This window comes from Meles meles, chromosome 3, assembly GCF_922984935.1.
Source record: "Meles meles chromosome 3, mMelMel3.1 paternal haplotype, whole genome shotgun sequence".
NCBI lineage: Eukaryota > Metazoa > Chordata > Mammalia > Carnivora > Mustelidae > Meles > Meles meles.
This window is the reverse complement of record NC_060068.1, coordinates 78,213,868-78,238,470: the sequence shown is the minus strand read 5'-3', so window position 1 is coordinate 78,238,470 and position 24,603 is coordinate 78,213,868. Positions and strand designations below refer to the sequence as shown.

The 24,603-nt window shown below is 35.4% G+C and overlaps 1 protein-coding gene and 1 pseudogene across 5 annotated transcripts in view; one reads left to right on the top strand and one right to left on the bottom strand.

Moving 5' to 3' along the window:
• The first annotated feature begins 324 nt into the window (after window positions 1-324).
• The window catches only part of TENT2 (terminal nucleotidyltransferase 2), a 69,281-nt gene continuing 45,002 nt past the window's right edge, over window positions 325-24,603 (top strand). Inside the window, exons 1-5 of one of the 5 annotated variants that reach the window (XM_045999119.1) lie at window positions 325-696; window positions 926-995; window positions 8,103-8,273; window positions 8,571-8,660; window positions 11,351-11,588. In XM_045999119.1, coding sequence (XP_045855075.1) covers window positions 8,140-8,273; window positions 8,571-8,660; window positions 11,351-11,588 — 462 coding nt within the window. In that variant the 5' untranslated portion in view covers window positions 325-696; window positions 926-995; window positions 8,103-8,139. The other 4 variants (XM_045999116.1, XM_045999114.1, XM_045999118.1 and 1 more) reach the window with 4 other exon arrangements.
• LOC123938109 lies at window positions 5,760-6,216 on the bottom strand (annotated as a pseudogene).

Below are 24,603 nucleotides of genomic sequence, written 5' to 3'. Positions count from 1 at the left end.
AGATGTATGACTGAGGAGTGAGGGAAAAGGGTCACAAAAAGCTCCTCGGGGGAGGAGTCATCCGGCTGAGACAAGACAGAGCAGTAAGAAGTGCGTATCAGAACAAGAGCTACTGGGCGTCAGCTCGGGTAGGTGGCCCGAAGGAGCCTTCCGCGACCGCGCCTCAAGCCGAACTCCTAGAGTTCCTTGTCTCAGGGCTGTCCTCTCCCTTTCCCCACTCGCGCTCACTGTCCTTAAGCGTCTGCCTCCAGCCATACCCGGACTGCAGCAGTTGTGCGCCTGCGCACTCAAGCAAAGCGCTGCTGAAAGTGGGGGCGGCTGCCGGAAGTGTGACCTCTAGCTCCCTGCTCGCGGTTCCCATCCGGGGTCGTGGCGGTCTTCCGGGTGTTCCTGACAGGCTTTTCTACGCCTTTTCTTTCGGCGACTTTTTGGTCTTCCGCTTCTTGCTACCGCCCCGAACCTCCCACACGCTCGCTATACTTGTCTTTTCTTCTGTCGCTCCTCCCCGGCTGACGTGCCTGGGGTTTAGATTGCAATCCGGACCCGGAGCCAGGCCTAACCCTTCCGCAGACCACTACCCGCTTTTGACTGGGGCGAAAGCTACTACCCTGCGCGCCGGACCCTCGCTGCTCCGGCCTTGGAGCTTCTGGGCGGGCAGTGCCGGTTGGCCCTGCTTAGCCTTCCCCAAGGACACCTGTGAGTTAGTGGGTTTCGGAAAAGGACGCAACCGCGTAGGCCCAGGTCGGGGGGCGGGGCTCGGGGAACTTTTCCTGAAACCGCACTGTTATGTTTGCGTGGGAAGTTCCGGCATTATTTCTTAGACGTCCCGGACATATGGGCGCCCCCCAAGCTGTTGCACTTTTTGAGGAATCTTAGGACCGCTTACTTTTCCCACTCGTTTCCCTTCCTCGCGCCCCGTTCTCAGTCTAGGACCATAAGAGGAAGACTATCTTGGCACCTCTGCATGGTGTTTCAAAGGGTGGTGAAAAACTAAGGTAAATATCTGGATTAATATTTTAAAATTTAAGACTTTAATTAAATGGGCTTCAGTTCTTCATTTTACAGGAAAGTGTACGGTTCTGAAGTCTATCCGATTGTTGTACTCTTCCCGTTAAGCCTCTGTGGTTAGACTCTTCATCTCTCTAGGCCAGAACACGATGGTATTTGTGTCTCAATATCTGGATTATCCAAATACCCTGTCTTGTTTTCTCTCTTTTAGTTCTTTAACATAGCAGTAGTTCTTTAGATAGCGGATATCAGTCGGGTGAGCAAAAAAGAAAGAAACTGAAACTGTAAAACTCAAGCTAAATCGAAACTTGTTAACAAATACTTGTTATGTGATTTTGTGAGGAAAGATCATAACTGAACACTAAATTTGTGTTTGTATTGTCGGTAACATACTATTTTTTAATATATTGCCTTGTATGGCTTATTAGTACAGATATTTAATGTGGACAGCCAAAAGGCTCATAGTAGCTAGCCAGTGATGGTAATATGATTTTGTTGGTGTTAGCCCCAATTATGTCTAATCTGGAAATGCTCCATGATATGGGCTTTATGTGAAACAGGCCATTTATCAATCATTTAGGAAACGTCCATTTCAAACAACATGACATTATTTTTTAACTCATGGATGCAATCTAATTCTTAATAAAAAGGAATGCCCTTTTCAAAACCTTCAGGTAGTTTTGACAGTGGGTGAGCAGGATTTAGGAATTGGGCTTTTTGGTCTGTGGAGAAAAGAAGTGAGTTCAGGATAGCAAAGGCATTTGGGCAAAGTGGACAGATAACTTGATTTAGTTCCCACAGTCTGGCTTTTAGCTTTTATCCTAGGGAGATTCTGCTTTCTAGGAAATTCTGATGAAGGAATTATAAAACCTTGAAAGTTCTCTAATTGATTGGAGGAGAGATCAAGTTTAGGACAGAAATTCCAGGTTGTGGGTTACAGGAGCAAATACCATATCAGTAGGAATTACTCGGTAAACTACTCTTAAACAGCTTTGTCACTCATGTATGATTATTTACAAATAAACCTGTGTAAATTTCCCATTGTGTCAACCTTAGTCAAGAAGCAACTTTAAGATTTTTTCCTTAAGACAAGAATCAGTGCAATGGTTTTAAAACACACCAAAAGTTTGTAGATTATTCTATTTTATAGTCATGTACGTATTGAGAAACTGGTAACTTTTAAGCTAAGAAAAACGGGATACCACCAATATCTGGATTTTATTTATTTATCATGGAATTTCTTATACTTGCTACCACAATTAATGTGGAATAGTGTTTTATGTAGATCATCAAGTAGACTTAGTGAAGAAGCCTTTCATTCAGAATATAAAGAAAAAGATTTAAAATTTTGTGGAGGTCTCCTTAATGCTACAGTGCTAATAGGTTTGCTGGATTTTATGCTCTAAAAGTCTGTATTCTGTTTAAAAGATGATCCCTTGTATTGTTTATGATAGATTATTATTTTTGGATTATTTTAGATTATTCATCAAAATCACAAAAAAAAAATTAGAAAGAGGAACTGAAATTCATAGACCTTTGTTTTACTTTCTCATGTTCATGCAGATGGGGCATTGAATGCCATTGGTTAATTCCCATAGGAATGATCCTAATGTGAGGGCTGACCTAGTCATGAGATAGACTTGAGGGCCAAGATTCATAATGAGGAGAACCTGACATACTTTGTTGTGGAGGGACTATAAAAGTTTTGATGCTTATCTGGGAATTTGGGATAGGCTGAACTGGATATCTGCCCTAAGGTAAACTTTTGGCTAAGTAATCATTCTAAGCTCTTAAGCCTTGGATAATTTGGTCATTAGCTTTGTTGAGTGCTACTGGGCCACGAGACACCTTTTGACTTAATTCCCAATTTGGATCTTAACATATCATGGGATAGAAATAAGGTGAAGTCTGGGCTATCAGGTCATTTGGGGTCTTCAAGTCTGAATGCATGTATATGGGACTTGATTCGGGTCCAGAGGAAAAACACAAGCATATAATTCATAGATGTAAACAGAGTGTGTCAGATTTTAACTATGAACTGATTTAAATAAATCTGAAAATAGAACATTTTAATTTTAGCTTTTCTGAATATAAATTCCTTCCCTTGTTTGAGCAGATCTATAGTATCTGTATTCCAAGGAAATGAAATACCAAGAAAAAATCATTATTTTAATTTTGAATTAAGTACAATGAATTTTAAATATAATGAATTTGAATTAAATATAATGAGTTATATTTAATGTCATTTCCTCATGGATCTTAGGATAGGAATTATGTTTATGGGAGTTTGGGTCAGGGAAACAGAATAAAGAAAGCCAAGAAAGAAAAGAGCATGAATCTGGGAAAATGATAGAGCAAGTCTTTAGTTACTTGCCTTGAATCTTGCTTTTTGTGATTGAGTGTACTTTATTAATAAAGGATTGTCTGGAATTCTTCTTGGTTCAAGATAATTTCCATTTCCTCTGAGCAGTGAAAATCAGTGAGTACAATATAGCACTTATGCTAGGATTGATTTTTTTTTTTGAAAAATCTCCTCTATTAAGAGGTACAGACCTGGGGCGCCTCGGCGGCTCAGTGGGTTAAAGCCTCTGCCTCCGGCTCAGGTCATGATCCCAGAGTCCTGGGATCGAGCCCCACATCGGGCTCTCTGCTCTGCAGGGAGCCTGCTTCTTCCTCTCTCTCTCTGCCTGCCTCTCTGCCTACTTGTGATCTCTGTCTGTCAAATAAGTAAATAAAATCTTTAAAAAAAAAAAAAAAAAAGAGGTACAGACCTATTGGAGAGAGTTGATAAATTTTGTTTTCTGGAGGTAACACCTTGTCTCTTGTTCAAATGAGGGAGTTGGGCATGAGATCTGATGGTGGCCCAAGACTCTTGTTCACAATCCATTATGAAACCTGGACTGGTGAATCTCATTATCTGTGGATCTGCCAGTGTTGGGTATTTAAATTTCACAAAATTGAAAAAAAAAAAAAGAACAAAATTTGTATGAGTGATTTATTAGTTTCTCTCCGGCTCTTTGTCTTTTACTCTATTTTCTCTTGCTCCAGCTTTTCCAGCCATCTGGTCTCAATACTCAAAGGCAGCAACATTTCTTTTAGCTACTTAAGTGTTATTTTCTTCTGTTGTTCTAAAAAAAAAAAAAAAGTTTAAAAAACTTCTATAGCTCGTTTTTAAATTTGACATCTGCTGAAAATGAAGATTTAGCACCTTTATGTACCCTCTCATCATTAAATTATGATGTATATGAACATGTAACTACATAACATACATGTAATCCTTTAACATGTAATAAATGATATACAGTAAATTTATTACAGTTTTGGTCTAAACTAGTATTTTTAATGTTTGTGTTATTGTGAGAACCAAGTAGGTCATGATTATATTTTTTTATATGATTTTTGGGTTTTTTTGTTGTTTATTTAGTAATTTCTTTTTTTTTAAAAGGTTTTATTTATTTATTTGACAGACAGAGATCACAAGTAGGCAGAGAGAGAGAGGAGGAAGCAGGCTCCCCACTGAGCAGAGAGCCCAATGTGGGGCTCGATCCCAGGACCCTGGGATCATGACCTGAGCTGAAGGCAGAGGCTTTAACCCACTGAGCCACCCAGGTGCCCCAGTAATTTCTTTTTAACTTGCTACTTTTCTGTTTCTATGATTATTTCTGCTCTGTTAGCAGAACTCCTTTCTGTGGTCAGATACGTCAGATAATCTGTCAGTAAAGTTTTAAGCTTTTTTCTTCTTTTTTTTCTATCTTCTTGAAACTCTTTATCTTCTTGGCTCTAATTCAAGCTGGTAGCTTCCCTTCATCATCATTCGAGGGAATTTGCTTTGTCTCTGCCCTAGAGCAGATCTCCCTTTTCCTAGATCCCGGGTTTTGTTTTGTTTTTTGATACCTTGCATGTCTGAACATGTTTTTGTTCTCCCATGCCTTGTTATTATAGCTGGGTATGGAATTACTTCTTGAGAACATTTTCTTCAGAGGCTTAAAGGCACTGACTTTATTGTCTTATTGTTTCCTCTGTTGCTGTTAGGGAGTTTAAAGACATTTTGATTGTGAGCCCCTTTATAACATTTTCTCTTTTGTAATATTTCATAAGCTTCTTTTTCCTGATACTCTGAAATTCACCATACTTTGATGCATATTTATTTTTTAATGTACTTTGACTCATTAGGTCCTTTAACTCTCAGGATTGGTTTTCTTCAGTCCTGGACATTTTCTTGTTTTATTTATTTGATAATTTCCTTCTCTGTGTTTTCTCTCTTCTACAGGAACTTCTGTTATGTTTGATGTTTGACCATATAATTGATTCTCTTATATTTTTCCTCTTACTGTCCTGCCTCCTTTCTACCCTCATCTGTTTTTCCTTTTTGTTCTAAGAGATTTCCTCAGTGTTATCTTTTAACTTTTTACTCAATAGTTCTGCTTTCAATTTTGTGATTTCCAAGAGGCTTTTTTGATTTTTAAACAGTATAGTCTTTTTTTTTTTTTTTTCCCCCTTAGGCAAAGAACTTTATTAACCTTGTTTCCAACTTCTTCCCAGGCTTTTTCAGCTTAATTAGCTTCAGTGAATGAATTGTGTGTGAGTAAAAACTGAAAAGAGCTGCAGTATCCAAGGGCTTTGGGCATAAAAATATTAGAGATGTAGATTTTGTTAGATCCATGAACAGAATTTTAAAAAGCAGTCATACTTTAAAATACCAGCTCCCAGTAACTTCTTCAAGTTTTATCTTTTTCAGAAGTTGACTCAGTTCAGTTTGCTTCATTCTTGGAAGCTTCTTCTGAATTCTCCGTAAGATCTGGAACTTCATCCTCCTCCTCCTCTCCAGTAGCAAGTGGGGCTTTTCCATCCACAGATTGTTTGGGCTGAGCTTCAGCCAGTCTCGAACTGGTCAGACTGTCTGCACTGAGTTGGTTTAAGACCCTGGGTAGGATTTCTGTCAGCTGCTTTGTCTCAGCGTGGCCTTTAATGCTGAAAGTGTTTGCTGCCAGCGATTCCTGAACTTTGGGATTGTTAAAGCGGATCACTGTTCCTTGGTTTGTGAACATATTCACTTCTTCTATACTGGAGATATTGTTTACCCCTAACTTTTTAAGCTGTAGCTGTTCTATGAACCACTTTCTTTCCGTAAGCAATTCCTTTCCCACTAATGCACACTAGTACTTGCAGTTTGGTGAGTTTCTTCTGGTTCGTGATAGTTTCTTTCATCTTGTTGGAGTGGGAATGGGACCGTGTGGGGGGAATAGGGTTGGTGCTGGGGGTCTTGGGTGGACCAGCTGAGATTCTTCTCCTCCTCCTCCTCCTTCTTCTTTTTAAAGATTTATTTACTTATTGGAGAGAAAGAGAGAATGTGTGATCAGGGTATCCCTGCTCCCCTGCCAGGTTCCCCCTGGGCAGAGGGGGAGGGAAGCAGACTCTGTGCTGAGGACAGGAGGCGTGCTGAAGACAGGAAGTGGATGCAGGGCTTGATCTCACAACCTGAGCTGAAATCAAGAGTTGGTTGCTCAACTGACTGAGCCACCCGGGTATTCTGAAAACAGCATATTCTTGTTTTATGTATGGAGTGTTTTAAATTATTTTTGTTGTTGTTGAGTTTTAACTTGTTCTTGGCATTGTTTTTGTTTATTCCTTGATCTTTTTTTTTTTGAATGGTGATCTATGGATGTTTATTTTAAGTGAGATGTACTGGAAATCTGATTGCAAGCTCTTTGTACATGGGTGGATGGTTCAGTAGTAGGCTTCACTATAGCTTCCTAGCAGGCTTAACTTTTCCTTGGAAAACTGTTACTATATTATAGGCTCTCTGGTTTCTTTCTCAGTTACTCCATAGATGAGTTTTCTTGTTGCCTGTGTTGGGAGGTGGGCTGGGAATCCCATTTTCACTTTGTTGATTTTTCTTAATATTCGCTTTCAGTTTGTTACCTGAACCTATTCTTTATAAGTTTCCAGCCTTTTGAGATGAGTCATTGCAAAGTATAAATATCTAGTCTCTTACTTGGTCACTGAATGGTTCTGATTGCTTTGTACAGTAGGCCCCCTCCTCCCCATCCACAGTGGAGATAGTCCAAAACCCCCAGGGGATTAAACTGGGTACTGCTGACCCCTGTATATACTATGGTTTTATCCTCTACACACATACCTGTGATAAAGTTTAATTTATAAACTAAGCCCAACAACAATTAATAAGAAAATGGAACAATTATAATAATCTACTGTGATAAATGTTTTATGAATGTTGTCTCTCAGAATATCTTATACTTTATTCACCCTTCTTGTGATGATGCTATAGTTGATAAAATGCCTGTGTGATGAGATGAAGTGAGGTGAATGATGTGTGTATTGTGACATAGCATTAGGCTGCTATTGACCTGAGCTATGTCAAAGGAGGATCATTTGCTTCTGGGCTGCAGTTGACCGTAGATAACTGAAACCACAGAAAATGAAGTCATGGATAAGGGGGGACTATTATATATAAATTTTCCCCATTGCTGTGGAACAAGCTCTCTTTTACTAGATGTCCTTTATATAAGTTATTTAGACTTTGAAGGGAATCTTGGAATGTTAGAGTTATTAGGTAGTACAGATTCCTTCCATTTTTTGAGGAGGTCTCTAAGAAGATCTGTAAGATCTATATCTTAGGAATCGGGTTATGTTATTATGGCTTATACCTTTGAATAAATTAGATTGGGTATAAATAAACACAAGAATTGTATGGCTTCATTAAATGTCTGTATTGGGTGTTTTTTTATTATCGGAGTAGGTGGTGATAACTTTATTTCTGAAAGATCTGTTGATATTAGGGTAAATTTTGAAGAAATTAGAAACTTGCATATATTTTACTATCATTTGAATAATAATTATCTTAATCTAGATTTAAAATTCATTAGCAAAAAAAAATAAAGTTAAAAAAATGAAATTCATTATTACCAAGTGTTTTGTTATGTGTAGTGGGGCTTATTGATGTTTAAACTTTTGAAATAACTTTGCAAATGAAATTCATAACTTGGTAACTAATTGCTTTTAAATAGTAGATATTAGTTAATAAAGTTCAATATTTTTAAGATACAATAATTTGTCTTTTAAAACTGTTCTAGGTAGAAGAATACATGTTCACTTTTAGTGAACAAGAGCATGTTCCCAAACTCAATTTTGGGTCGCCCGCCTTTCACCCCAAACCACCAACAACATAACTTCTTTGCCCTCTCGCCAACTCTTTATTCACACCAGCAGCTTATAGATGCACAGTTTAACTTTCAGAATACAGAGTAAGTATGGTGATATTTTGGTCCATATCATTTTTAAATTTTGTTTTCTACTTGACAGAAACCCTTTTTATATGAAACATTTGAAGTTAAAATGTCATTGTCTTGTTTTCTTTTGATCAGTGAAATACTTAGTTTTTATGAAATTGGTTTTTTGTTTTTAAGGTAAAAGTGTTTATTACTACTGTTTTTTATGTGTTTTTTGGTAGCTTGTCAAGAGCTGTGTCTTTACAGCAGTTGGTTTTTTGTTTTTAAGGTAAAAGTGTTTATTACTACTGTTTTTTATGTGTTTTTTGGTAGCTTGTCAAGAGCTGTGTCTTTACAGCAGTTGACGTATGGAAATGTCAGTCCAATACAGACCTCAACATCTCCGTTATTTCGAGGAAGGAAGTAAGTACTTCTTAATTATTTTAGAAGGAGAGTTGAGATTCCTCAGAACTGTAGATCAGTGTTTCTTGTATTAAGATTGGATGGGTACTATGCCCTAAATTTTATTTTCTGGAACCTGTGTGATCAATCCTATCAGAGAATTTTAAAGCTTCTACTATATATTTAAAAAGTTTTAGGAATATTTTTGTTGATTTATTCCTGACACTGCAAATTTTAGATGGAATGAAGCTATATTTCTTCAGAATACTACTTTGAATTGAAATACTAACTAAATTAGGCAGTTTTCTGTATTAGTTTGCTGGGGCTACCATAACAAAGCACAACAGCAATAGAAATTTATTTTCTCACAATTCTGGAGGCCAGAGGTCTGAAAGATCAAGGTCTGGGCAGGTTTGATGTCTGTTGAGGCCTCTCTCCTTGGTTTGTAGATGGCTGCTTTCTCTGTGTTCTACATGGTCATTCCTCTGTGTTTTGTGTGTCCTAATTTCCTCTTTGTCTGAGGACACTAATCATAGTGTCTAATCCCTACTGGATTAGGGCCCACTTTAATGACACCACTGTAACTTTTTAATGTCCAAAACTACATTTTGAGGTACTGGGAATTAGGGCTTAACTGTAAGAATTTTGAGGGTACACAGTTCAGCCCATAATACCTTCTTTACAGTGAAGTTTACGATTGATTTATCTCAATCTTACACAGGTAAGGTTCCATAATAACTATTATTTTAGTAAAAATATCTACATGACTTAAAGCTTTCTATAGAGAAATTAGAGTCAGTTAATCTTAACCAATTAAAAGAAATGGATGTATCACAAAGTAACTGTAATAGAACTTTAGAGATGATTATTAAAATAAAATTTAGCAGTACTGGCAAGATACTACTATTTAAAGCCTATGTAGTGTGCTCGCTTTGGCAGCACATATACTAAAGCCTATGTAGTTATTCCATAACTTTATGTCCAATTTAAAATAACACTAGCTAAGAAATAAGTGGTCACTAAATTGGCATTGTTCGTAGGACTTTACAAATAATTTGATTAAATTTCACAACACTCTATGAGGTATGTTACTTCTCTTTTTTTGAGAAAGATGAAGCATACAGAGGCTAAGCAACTAGTTATTCAGGTGGAAGCATACTGGGATTTGAACCCAGGTGGTCTGGCTCTAGATCCTCTGCTTAGAAGCACTGTGAGTTGTTCTTCACAGTTGTGGAAAGCTATATAATGATCCTAAAAGTATTGACTTTATTCAGATTCTAATATTTTTGAAGTTGTCTGATAGCTAACTTGTGAATCACAAATGAAAGTAAATTCCATTGGCTCATCGTTACACATATTTTAAAAACTAAAATTGGCATTTTCAGTAGAAGCTATTCCGCATATAAAGCTAAATCAATTTTATGTTAAAAGATCTTAAATATACTCTTATGTTATTAGCACTGTATATTTTTACCTGAGTAGGAGTTCCACTTATTTCATGGATCAAGGAGTGAGGAATTGGTGTAATCCTAAAGGAGTGTTATAATAAAAACCTTCAAGTGGCTATGACCCATGGAATTTTAGAGCTTAAGGGAACCCAGACCATTTCCCATGGCCTAAAGTGTTATCTGTATGAACAACTTAATGTATCAATGAAGTATTTTTTTTTCAATGAAGTATTTTTTTAAACAAATAATTAGTTTTTATTTCCTTTTGCTTTTTGAGTTTGAAAATTTTATGCCTTCAGAAAAATTTGAAGAATAGTACAATAAACCCCTGTATGCTGTTTACCTAGATTCATTAAAGTTGTGCTACATTTATTTATTTATTTATTTATTTATTGCCTCTTTTTCTCTGTACTCCTTTTTTTCTGAACCATATGAAAAAGCTGTAGACATCACTTCATTCTACCCCAAAGCACATCAGTGTATTCCTCCTAAGAACAAGGATATTCTCCTATATGACCAAAATGCATTTGTCATGCCCAAGAAATTTAACATTAAGACATTACTGTTATCTGAAATACAGTTAGTTTTCATATTTCTTTAGTTGTTCATTGTCTTTATAACTTTTTAATATGATCTTTCCAACTGATGAGCCAGAACATAGGTGGACTTAAAGACTTTTTAAGTATATATATATATATATATATATATATATATATATACACACACACACACACATACATATATACATATACGCAGACATATATATATGTAATATTTTTTAAGATTTTATTTTTAAGTGATCTCTACATCTGTTATGGGGCTTGAACTCACAGCCTAGAGATTAAGAGTTTCATGCTTGACTGACAGCCAGGTGCCCCTTAAAGAGCATTTTAAAATATAGAACACTCAGTTCACTTAATCTTACTCTCCCTATGTTAGAATTTGGGTTTTTATTCTTAGTGATCTGTGAATAGAAGTTTTCCTACAAAGTTTTCACTGGTGGTGAGGTAAAACATTGGGGTAGTTCAAATGTAGGAGATTAATTTTTTTATATGCTTTGTTACTATTCATTTTTCCCAAGGTATTTTTTTAAGGGATCTTTTGTGCTTACAATAAATATTTTAAGATTCATATAGAACTAATAATGTGGCCTTGCTGAAAAGAGTCGTTAATGGTACTTGTTATTTATATATTTTTAATTGTTTTCTGTTTGTTATTAGACAGTTATAGCTTTAATCACTAAGGTATATTGCTTGTTTTCAGGAGATTAAGCGATGAAAAAAACCTTCCTCTTGACGGTAAACGGCAACGTTTCCATTCACCCCACCAAGAGCCAACTATAGTTAACCACATAGTGCCTTTATCAGGTGAAAGAAGATACTCAATGCCGCCATTGTTTCATACACACTATGTACCAGATATAGTCAGATGTGTTCCACCTTTTCGAGAAATACCATTTTTAGAACCTAGAGAAATCACACTGCCTGAGGCCAAAGATAAGGTAATAATAATATAGATTTTAGTTTTTTACCTTTTGGGAAGTTAATATAATGTATTAAAAACACCAGAAATACCTGATGTTTTGGATTAAGTTGAATATGCCTTTTTTGCTTTATTTAACACAGTTTTCTGTCTAAATTTGATTTTTAAAATTTTTTGTTAGCTGTTCTTTTATGGAAGTGCAGCTTTCATGTCAGAAAATCAGATTTTTTCTGATTCATAAAAGTCTGGATTAGGGCTCAGAACATTCAGTTTCTTTAAGTTTAGAGTACTCTGTTGTTACTTATTTTTATTATAGAGAAACATTTTCATACGGTTATTATAATAAAGTGTCAAAAAGCATTTTCTTTTGGGATATTTGTGTTTGTCATGAGGTTTTTGAATGTCAAAAATCAGAGTTCAGGAGTCACTGAGAAATGAATACATTCAGAGTGATACGACAAAGATTTATCTGAAATATTATTTGTGAAGAGTATCTCAAATAAGTGAAATGAAGCTGTTCAATAATTTTTTAAAAAATGACATTATCAGCACTGGGGAACCATGTGTTATTTAAACACTAATATTAGAAGCAAATCCAGCCCCCCACCAAAAAAAAATCTAGGTAATTTGTACGAGTTTATAACATAAATATCTGCATTCTCTTGGCTTGTCTATGGCTTATATTTGCTATTTTTGCATTTTCAAAGCTTCTCCATTTTTAAGAAATACCACATTTGTAGGCTGAGGAGAATGATCCTGAAAAGTATAATGACTTTGTTTTACTCATGTTTGGGTTCCTAGCAACCAGCATAGGTCTGGAATATAGTAAGTGTGCAAAAAATGTTGGGTCAAAAAGGAATGCTTGCTTCATTCTTCATTTGTGCTGCTTTTTGTTCCTTTATCTTTCTTTTTTTTCTTTGAGAGAGAACTATCATGAAATTCACTCTTTTTAGGTGTATGATTCAGTGGTTTTTAGTATATTCGCAAATTTCTACAACCATCACCACTATCTAATTCTAATATGTTTTCATCATCCCCAGAGGAAGTCTTGTACTTAGTAGCAGTCCCTTCCACATCCCTTACCTTCTAACCCTACCTGCAACCGCCAATTGATTTTTTTATCTCTGGATTTACTTATTCTGGACATTTCATATAAATGGACTCATACATTATGTTGTCTTCCTTTTTTCACTTAGCTTATTTTCAAGGTTCTGCGTGTGGCACATGTCAGTTCTTTGTCTCTTTTTATAGTTAAATAATATTCCATTGTATTGATATAGCTTATTTTGTTTATGCATTCATCAGTTGATCAACTTTGGGGCTGTTTCTACTCTTTGACTATTCTGAATAATGCCACTGTGAAAATCTGTGTACAAGTTTTTGTGTGGACATATTTTCATTTCCCTTGGATATACACCTTGAATTGAATTTGGGTTATGTGGTAACTCTATGTATAACTTTTTGAGGAACTGCCAAAGTGTTTTCTAAAGTGGCTACACCATTTTACTTCTCACCAACAGTGCATAAGTGTTCCAGTTTCTCTGCATCCTTGCTGGCATTCATTGTTGTCTTGTCTTTTTGATTATAGCTATCCTGGTGGGTAAGAAATGGTATCTCATTGGGATTTTGATTTCCATTTTGCTAATGACTAATGATGTTGGTCATCTTTTCATTTGCATATTGGCCATTTTTGTATCTTCTTTGAGTAACTGTCTATTCAGATCTTTTGCCCATTTTTAATTGGGTTTTTTATTTTTTATTGTTGAGTTGTAACGAGACCTTTATCAGGTATATGATTTGCAGATATATTCTCCCATTCTGTTGTTTGTCTTTTTCCTTTCTTGTTGGTGTCCTTCAAAACACAAAAGCGCTTCATTTTAATGAAGTCCAATTTATCTGTTTTTCTTTGGTTGCCGAGCTTTTGGTGTTGTGTATAAGAAACCATCGCCTGATCCAGTGTCACGAAGATTAATGTCTGTGTGTTATTTTAAGAGTTTTATAGTTTAGCTCTTAGATTTAGGTCTTTGGTCCATTTTGACTTAATTTTTATATGATACGAAGTAGGGGTCCAGCTTCATTCTTTTGCTAGTCCGTTTGTCCCAGCACTACTTATTAAAAAGATTCTGTCATTCTTTTGTTATTATAAAGTAGGAAAGCAGTGAGGTAAAACTAGGAGGAGGGAGGAAGAGGCAAAATAAAATGGAAAAGACTACTAGAGAAGTTTTGGTACTATTTCTCCCCCTACCCCCAACCCCCCATTCTTTCTCCTTTCTTTGCTTTTTCATTTTAAAGAAACTCTTGTAATGCTATAGTATGAAAGCCTGTGCTGTAAATCAAATCAGACCAATTCTTTGAGTGAATGTATAAGAATCTTTTACTATATGTGGGTTTTTAATGTATGTATGCAGGCTCATTTTTTATGGAATTTATAAGTATTGAAGCTTTCTGTATTTTTGCATGTATTTATATGTTTAATAGCTAACTATTAGAACTAACTAAATAACTGCTAGTTCTGCATATAGACTAAATATATGTTGTTTAAGTAAATTTAATAACATAATTTATATTAGTCAGTATATATCATCTAGTATAGTTCCATATCAATTAACTTTTTCTTTGCTTGATAGCATAGGAAAAAATTCTCTTAAATCTTATGTTTTTGGAGTAAGCATTTATTTCAGAAAGGTAAAGATACATTTTGTTGTTAAGCCAATTTCTTTGAGTACTACTCTCTACTTGCTTAGTTGTAGGAAAAAGAAGGCAAGCAATTGGTTCTGTGTTCATTCTTTAGCGAACACTTTTAAAGAAAACTAACATTTATTGATGTCTTTTCTCTTCTAGGCGTTCTACATATGTTATGTCATTTAGTCTTTTCAACAACCCCATGACATGGATATTATCCTAATTTTACTGAGGCTCAGAAAGCTAAATAACTTGCTCAAGGTCACAGCTAGTAAGTCACACAACCGAGGTTTGACCCTTGTCTCTGATAATACAAAGAGAAGGAACCTAAGGTGCTTAAAATCAGGGTTAGGGAGATGACATTCTTAGAACTGACTATAACACCAGGTAATCTGTGATGGTAATAGCTAATATTAATAAGTATCTTTTTTTGCCAGCAGTGTGCTCAATGATCTGTATTGTTTACCTCTGTTTACCGCTGCTAGAGCGTGAAGTGAATGGGAGCTTCAGTGTGAGATTAAAAATGGGGTAGTGATTTGGGGCCTTGAATGCACAGTAGAATGCCATAGAAGTTTTTTGAGTTTTTTGAGGAATAGCACAATCAGGTTGGCATTTTGGAGAAGACAGTTCTTGTGGTATAGTGGAGTTGAGCTTGGAATAAGGAGGCCCTGGACCATGGATGATTATTACCTTGAAGGCTATTAAATTCATTCAGATGAGATGTGCTGAAGCTTTCAGTTATGGCATAGGGTAGTGAGAAAGATGTGAGAGACCATGAATAAGGACAATTGGTAGGATGTGTGGAATCACTGAATATAGGGAAGAGAGAGGGGGCATTTGTGACTCCAGTGATTGATTTTGGACTACTAACAGAGATAAGGAATACAGATTTGGGGTATATAAATTAATTGAGGGACTAGTCAAGAACTATTTGGAACTATGATAAGCTTTGTAATTTTTGTGCTCTTGAGGAAGCTTGTATTCTGCATATTGCACACTAAGAATATAGGGCTATGGGAAAATAGAGCTGGAGTAGGGTACTCAAAACCTAAACAATTTTGTAACCAGAATACTATCAAGAGTAATAATTGATACCTTGGGAAATAACTTAGTCAGACCGGGTAGGCGGCTTAGTATGGCTGGATGCTGCTGCAGGGTATATTAAAAATGTGCGAAATAGTTGAGATATTGCCTTGTGATGGGCATTGAGACAAGGCAGTTAAAAGTGGAGCTCTGATTCAGTGAGGCTGCTGTTAGTAGACACAGAAGGAAATACATCAGCAGAGAGCTGTTTGAGGCTGACAGGATGCTTATTGAGTGGGAACTGTCAATTTAGTAGGAACCCAAATAGGTGGCAATTTAGTGGGAACCCAAATAGGTGGGAACTTATTTTTAGTTGTGTTAGATCTATAAGGACTCCTACCTGTGCAGCAGCCAAACTAAGGAGTTCTTTTTTTTTCCTCATGGTTTTGATGTATAATTTCAGTTCCATGTACAAATTAACAAACATGTTGAATTGATACCGTTCACCTACTTATCAATTGTCTGTAAGCTAATTGGTATTGTAGAAAATTACGTTGTAATTGAATTGGCAGTATATATTTCAGAAGCAAAGCAGGGACAGAGATAGGAATCCTGAAGTCACCTGTAATAAAAGTAACAATTGAAACACTTGGGAGTAGAGATTCTGTTTTTATTTATTATTCAGCAAATACTTATGACTGCTGTTATCTATATGCTACAATGTTATATCACAGTGTTGTGCTAAATATACATGATCACAGTCTCTTTTACCATATACATACGCTGTAGTGAGAGAATAGTCATTCAAGTATATTTGTAAGTGCAGTGAAGGAAAATTGCAATGCTGAGAGAATGTTTTTGAGGTCAGGGATGGTCCTGTTTTGGCTGGTAATGTTTAAGCTGAGATCTGAAGGATGAGTAGGGGTCAACTAGTGTAAGTGTGGTGGGGTTGGAGAGAATGCTTCAGAGAGAAGGAACAGTATTTTCGAGGTTCCTGCTATAGAGGGGAACATGGAGTAAGCAAGAAACTGAAAGAAGGCTAAGGTGGCTGGAGTTTGGTTGATTAGGGGAAAGTGGCTGAAGTGTGGTAGGGGAAGTGGGGAGAGGGCCAAAGACTGGTATGTTATTTTGGTGTTCAGCCTAAGAGCAGTGGTAAACTGCAGAATTGCCTCTGGTTGAGAATAACTAGATAGAGAAGAAGATACTGAGGATTACTTCTCAGTTTTAGGCTTCTACTTGGATTCATGGTAGGATCATTCACTGAGGGGGAACAAAATGGAGGAGCAGCAATATTTATGTGTGTTTGTGTTTAATAGGAATTGGAGGTTAAGCAGGGGCCTCACGAAGTCTGGACATGTCTTTATCGTGTGTTTGAAACATCAAATTAGATATTAGAGATGAAAGTTTTATATTACAGATCTGGAATTCACAGCAGAGATACTGACTAGCAATGTACGTTTGGTCATCATTGGCATATAGATGGTAATTGAAGCCAGGAGGGTGGATATGATTGTTCAGGGAGAAAAAAGAGCCTGGATTCAAGACTAAAATAGTTTGTGGAAAGAATGGGAAAGCAGAAATGGAAATTAAAAGCATATATACAACTGTTTTGGGGAAGTTTTGCTGTAAAGGGGAGGAGCTAAAGATTTGAAATTAGAACAAAGATTTTTAAAAAAAAATTTTTCAGTTTGAGGAAACTTCAACCACATATAAATGTTTATGGGAAAGATTTAGTGGAGAGAGAGGAGATTAACCACTCTGCAAACAAAAGAACAATCAAGTAAGATTCCTCAGAAGGTAGAAGGGGCATGGATCCTGCTTCTAGGTAGAGTAATTGGCTTTAGGTAAGAGAAAAGCTTTTTGGAATTGGTGGATAGGAAGGGAGGATAGGTATAGATAACGAGGAAGTTTGTAGGTATGATATGGAGAAGTTAATGTGGAGTTCCATAGTTGAGTGCCTTCCCCTGTTTTCTTACTGAGTTATTGTGTAAGGTCATCTATTACGAGTGGGGAGAATGAAGTGAGATGTCCAAGGTTTGAGAATGGTGGAGGTTTGAAATAGCATTGGCTGAGTATAGGAAATCAAGCTGTGACCAGAGAAATAGAATGGAGAACTTGAAACAGTATTTGCTATACGGTGTAGATGACTGACTGATCTAAGATTGGTAATAATAAATTTATTGTAATTAGTATTATATCAGTCAACTGGTTCAGCCAGCTCCAAGGAAAGATTTTGTTAGTAAAAGCTTTAATTACTTTGAGACTTCATATCCTTTCTTTTGAAACCTAAAGATTTAAGATTCATTTAAAATGAATACCCTCTGAGTTTACTTTTTTCCTCCATTTGAAAATCTTTTGTTTGTTTTTCAAGTTGCTGTGTTAACAAACAACTCTTTAAGTAAGATACCTGAATTACCTTTCTGAATTAACTTTTATTTCACTCTAGCTTTTAGGTGAATATATGGTTGCCTGGACAAAAAAGAGGCTGTAGAGGAAATAAGAGTTAATCAAGCTCCTGAATTCTATCTATTATAACTGTTCTTTGGAAATTCTGGTTAGTTTGAAGATATTATGTGAATTGAAGTAATTGATTTTGAATTTTTAGTTGAGATGAGGTTAGGCTGAGGTATTCTTGGTATTCATTGTAAAATAAAAAGATGATTATGAATGAATTACTCAAGTTATCTTGTATAATGTTAAATTTTGGAAAGGAGAAAATTTTATGGATCCTCTTGGCACCCTTGGAGTAACAGTTTAGAGACGGTTAATAGATCTGTTAGAGGCTCTATCTTTAAATTTTTTTTTTTAAAGTTTCATTATTTTACTTATTTAGAAACAAATTTAAAAAGGGAATAAAATGTTTGTAAAGTGCTAGCTCACTGAATTTCAAATACAGTTGGCCCTTGAACATCACAGAGATGAGGGGATCCAGCCTCCTATTAGGTTGAAAGTCTTCATATAATTTTTGACACCCAAAAAACTTCTCTAATAGCCTACTATATGTATGTGTTTTATGTTTTACTGTATTCTTAAAGTAAGGTGGGCAACAAATGTTAAAATCATACGAAAGAAAATACACTTAGAGTACTATACTGTATTCATTGAAAAAAGTCTAAGTGGACCTGTGCATTTCGAACCTGTGTTGTTCAAAGGTCAACTGTAGTTAAAATGTGTATGCCCACATCTCCTACCTACCTCCTTTTTTCCCCAGCTTTATTGAAGTGTGAATGACAAAAATTGTATATATTTAAGGTGTATACTATAATGTCTATAAATTGTGAAATGAATACCATAATCAAGCTAATGTCCTTCACCTCACTCAGTTACCATATTTTTTGTGGTGAGAACAACTAAAATCTACTCTTTTAGCTAATTTCAGGTATATATAATGCATTATTATTAGTTAAAGTCAACATATTATACATTGTATTTCTGGAACTATCTTAGAACTGCAAGTTTGTATGCTTTGACCAATATCACCCCATTTCCCCCTTACCTCCCAGCTCCTGATAATTACCATTCTACTCTCTACTTATTTGACTTTTTAAGATTTAAGATAAGTGAGATCATGCAATATTTTTATGTCTAGTTTATTTTATTTAGCTTAATGTCTTCCAGGTTTGTCCATGTTGTAAATGGCAGAATTTCCTTCTTTGTAGGGCCAAATAATATTCCATTGTCTATGTATATGTGTGGGTATGTGTGTATATTGTGTATATGTGTATGAATGTGTATGGGTGTTTATATGTATATATACCACATTTATCCATTGACAGACATTTAGGATGTTTCCATATCTTGGCTACTGTGTTTCTTTTTTTTATTTTTTATTTTTTAAAAATATTTTATTTATTTATTTATTTGCCAGAGAGAGAGCACAAGCAGGGGGAGAGATAGGGAGAGGGAAAAGCAGGCTGTCCACTTAGCAGGGAGCCGAATGTGGACTTGATCCCAGGACCCCAGGATCATGACCCGAGCTGAAGGCAGACGCTTAACAGACTGAGCCTTCCAGGTGTCCTGGCTACTGTGTTTAATGCTGCAGTGAACATGGAAGTGCAGATACTTCTTTTGAGATCGCGATCTTATTTCTTTTGAATGTATACCCAGAAGTGAAATTGCTGGATCATATGGTAGTTCTATTTTAAATTTTTTGAGTAGCCTCCGTATTACTGTTTTCCAGTGTGATTGTAATATCACAATGTGAATGTAAAATTTACATTTTTACCAACAGCGTATAAGGGTTTCCTTTTCCTCCGTATTGTCAATACTTGTTACCTTTAACTTTTTGATAATAGCATTTTAACAAGGGCAGGATGATACCTCATTGTGGATTTTATTTGCATTTCCCTGATGATTAGTAATATTAAATATCTTTTCAGGTACTTGTTGGCATTTGTGTATCTTCTTCAGAAGAATGTTTGTTCAGGTCCTTTGCACATTTTTAAATTATTGCTGTTGAGTCATATGAGTTTCTTAGATATTTTGGATATTAACTCCTTATTGGATCTGTTGTTTGCGAATATATCCTCCCATTCTGTAGGTTCCTTTTTCAATTTGTTGACTGTTTCTTTAGCTGTGCAGAATTTTTTTAGTTAGATGTAGTCCCACTGGTTGATTTTAGCTTTTCTTGCCTGTGGTTTTAGTGTCAGGTCCAAAAAATCATTGCAAGACCACGGTCAAGGAGCTTTTACTCTATGCTTTCTAAAGAGTTCTACAGTTTCAGGTCTTTTAAATTTTTAAACCACTTTGGGTTGATTTTTTTTGTATGGTGTAAGATAAGGGTCCAGTTTCATTCTTTTACATGTAGATACCCAGTTTGCCCAACACTGTTGAAGAATATCCTTTTTGTGTAGTCTCTCCATTGTGTAGTTTTGGCACCTTTGTCAAAGATAAGTTAACTGTGTATATATACGGGTTTATTTCTGGGCTCTGTAGTGTTTTGTGTGTCTGTTTTTATGCCTGTACCGTACTATTTTGATTACCGTAGTTTTGTAATATAATTTGAAGTCAGGTGTATGATGTTTCCTTTGTTGTTCTTGCTCAAGATTGCTATAGCTTTTCTGGGTTATTTGTGATTCTATAGGACTTTACCAATGCTGTTTCTGTGACAAATGCCATTGGCATTTTCATAGGGACTGCATTAAATCTGTAGATTGATTTGGACTTTTTAACAATTTTAACAATTTTAATTCTTCCAACCCATGAATGTGGGATATCTTTCGTTTTATTTGTTGTCTTGAATTTCTTTTTTTTGGTCAGTATTTTATAGTTTTCATTGTAGAGGTCTTTCATCTCCTTGTTTCACCTCCTTGTTTAAATTTATTCCTATGGCTCTATCTTTATAATGTATGTGTCAGAAAAGTTTGAAAGGTACTAAGGTGTATTTTTCTGTAGAAAATCTAGGCCAGGACTCTGCAGAACAGGTCCTCAAGTGAAAGATTGTTTTGTTTTTCCATTCTCCTTTTATTTCTTGGTCTAGTTCGGTAATAATACGTGCCTAAAAGCAATCAGACTTAAGGGAAAGAAATCAGTAATTCAAATGGCCTAATCAGTGTGCCATTTTATAAATTAAGAAGACTCTGCTCCACACAAAAACATAATAATTTAACATACTAACAAGGAGTGTGTTGTTTTTGGCATGGCATTTTCCTGATTCTGTTTTATTTTAGCTAATTTTAAGAGAAAGGGATTTAGCATCAATAATGAATTTAAACTTTTATTGCATTTCTAGCTTTATTTTTCCAGAGTTATATATATAACAAAGATTATGATAATCTTTGTTGCCTGAGGGGAGAGAGCAGGAGAGAGCCTGAGGAAATGCCAGTTTTTGTTGAAATGTTTGTGAATTCATAACTAGTGTTTTCTGTACCATATTTAATTTTATTGGCTCTGGTCTTTGAAAGCTCCTTACAGAGTTATGTTTGTTGTTTCAGGAAGCACTTACATTTAGTCAAAAACCTGTTACTGTTTTCATATAGTATGTGATCAGGTCATGGTAATCCTAGGTGAAAGATTTTTTTCATTTTCTTTTACGTGGGGACTTAGCTAGCCCAGACAGATGTAGAAGCTGCTGGTGACATGTAAAAGTTGTACCTTAAGCTTTATGTATTGACACATTTAAAAACTTTTCTGAATTTCAATCTATACATGTCCTTGATGGCTCGTGTTGACCTAAGACAGAAACTTCATTGAAAATTTCTTTGAGCCTGACTCTGAAGACAGGTTATAATATTTTTTAGGAAAAATGAACTTTTATATTTGGAAGAAACATTTATTTTAATATTTCATATGGAAGTGAGACTTTTGTACAGTTTTGAACAGATGCAACTTATAGTGAGAAAGAGATATCTTCTACAAGTACTTTTAAATTAAAGCAATAGACCTTGGGAGGCAGCCTAAACAGGTAGTATTGTAGACATTGAAACAACTATAAGAATCTATTTTATGAATACTTTGTTGGAGTAATTTTTTAAACCAACATGAGGAAATACATACTTCTGAGTGAAACAAAAGCAATGAAAGAAAGTTCCTGAAGTGCCGTTACTCATAGTCACCTTGGTATTATATACATGATTGGAATATTTGATGACTGATATTTATCAGCTGAGGAGAATTCATATCATACATTCCGTCCCCCTCTGAATTATAAGAACATTGAGCCATCTTCTGAAATATTTCTCTAAATTTAAGTAGTAGAAGTCATATTTCAGCATGTATGTACATTTATTTTGCATTTTGTTTCATTTGTACTCTATATTCTATATGATGTCTGTTCTAGGATGCAGGAACATAATTTGATAATGTGAATCCCTAAGTAAATAGCTAGGTAGTGAGGAGAATTCTTTTGTATAGAAACCTGTTAGTTCTCCATTATAACAGTACTTGAAAGAGAAGAAATGTTTCCATGAATGTAAAAAAAGGGAAAGGAGCAAGTATATAGAATTTTATATTTTTCACATAATCATAAATTTTTTGTATAGGAATGTTTCTATATGGATATCATTCAGATGAAAGAACTTTTTAAATATGAGCATTGTTATGAAGAAATTTCTTTTTGCTACCCAAGAAAAGTAGTCATATGTAGGATAGTACCTACTATTAGTTCTAGGATTGTATTGATCTGTCTAACTGATTCTCTAGATCATGGGGTTGGCAAAACTTTTTCTATAAGGGCCAACTAGTAAATATTTTAGACATAATGGGGTATGTGGGGTCCCTCTGTTAAATATTCTTATTTCTTTTCTCTCTTTTTGAAACATTGCTTAAAAATATAAAAATTATTTTGTTACTGCCTCTGCAAAACAGTCCAGGGACAGTATTTGGCTTACAGGCTGTAGTTTGCCAGTTCTGCATATGAATAAAACTCAAGTTCAAGTGTTACTTAAAATTTTATATTAACCACTTTACTGGCAACTTCTTTCAAATCTTTTATAAACTTGGATGCTTTTAAAAGTGTTTTTATGGAAAATATCAAATATATGCAAAAATAGAATATAGTGACATAAATCTTCATACCACTGAGCTTTGAAAACTACCAACATAACTATGAATTTTATTTCATCCATACCTGTCTCCTTCATTAGTGTGAAGTACATGAAAGATATATTATATTCACAAATATTTCAGCATTTTTTGTTATCTTTTTAATCTATCCTTTTGCTTATGCCATACTTTTCTTTTTTGTTTACTGTAACTGTTACAGTAAGTAAGTCTTAAAGTCTGGTAAGGCAAATTCTCCAACTTTCTTCTTCCCTTTTTTTTTTTTTTGGGCTATTCTTGGTCTTTTGCCTTTCAAATAAAATTTAAAGTTACTTTCTCAACTTCTAGAAACAAACCTCCTGGGTATTTTAGTTTGTTTTGATGGTATTGACTCTAATTTCAGGAGCATTAACATCTTAACAATAGTTACCTGATCCATGAACATGGTATAGCTCTCCATTATTTAGATTTTTAATTTCACACATCAGTACTTAGTAATTTTAAGTATACAAGTTTTATGTATCTTTTGTAAATATATTTCCAAATACTTACTGTTTTTTGCTGCCTTTGATAAGTTTTTAAAATGTAGATTTCCAAATTTTTTTGTTAGTACTAGTATATATACTTTATAGTCACTTATCTTTTTGGAAAATTAAAACATAAGAGAAAGAGCTTTGGCTTGATACATTATGTTTAAATTTCCAGTAGTTTTGTGGACAGGTCTTTATGGTGTGCTTTATCTGTAGGAGTGTTATTGTATTCTCAGTTTTCTTATAAAAACTTTGTATGAAGGGTGCCTGTGTGGCTCAGATGATTGGGCATCTGCTTGGGCTCAGGTCATGATCTCTGGCTCCTGGGATTGAGCCTCATGTTGGGCTCCCAGCTTAGCAGGGAGTCTGCTGCTCCTTCTCAGCCTGCTCCTCCCCCTGCTCAAGCTTTCGCTCTGTATCTCTCTGTCTCAAATGAATATATAAAATCTTTAAAAAATAAAGCAAGAGAAGAAAACAAAACAAAAACCCAAAAAGACAAAGAATTGACAAAGAATTGACCAGAGTCCTTTTTAGGCATTATTTTTTTCTGTTCCCTCATTCTCACCTTTCTTTCTAAGATACCAAAATTTGCATTTAACAAATACAAATAAAAGTGAGGTGCCTTTTCCTGTACTAGTTTTAAATTAGAATGGTTGGGCAGACTAGCTTTCCAAGATATATGGCTTTAGGAATCCTCTTGTCTAGTTATGTAGTATTCAGAAATATACTTTCTGGGGCACCTGGGTGGCTCAGTGGGTTAAACCCTCTGCCTTCAGCTCAGGTCATGATCCCAGGGTCCTGGGATTGAGCCCTGCATCGGGCTCTCTGCTCAGCAGGGAGCCTGCTTCTTCCTCTCTCTCTCTCTGCCTGCCTCTCTGCCTACTTGTAATCTCTGTCTGTCAAATAAATAAATAAAATCTTTAAAAAAAAGAAATACACTTTCTGAGACCTTTTCTCTCCTTTCTCTTAACTTTTATCTAGACCAGGATTTTTCAGCATTTTGGGTCAGATAAACTTTGCCATGAGGGATTGTCCTATTCATTGTAGGCTATTTAGTGGCATCCTGGCCTCTCACTTGTAGATTTCAGTGACCACCCTGTGGCACATGTCTTCCCTCCAATTATGATAGCTAAAAATGTTGCCAGACGTTGTCAGATGTCCCTGGGAGTCAGAATCATTTTCATTCTGGACTGTGTTTTCTTTGTCCCTATGGCTATCTACTGTTTAGTTTAGATTTCTCTTCCTGGTAGTTCCTGCTGTTGTGTTGCTCTGTCTAAGAAAGGAGCTTTCACTTTGTTTTGAGATTTCTGATCTTTCTGT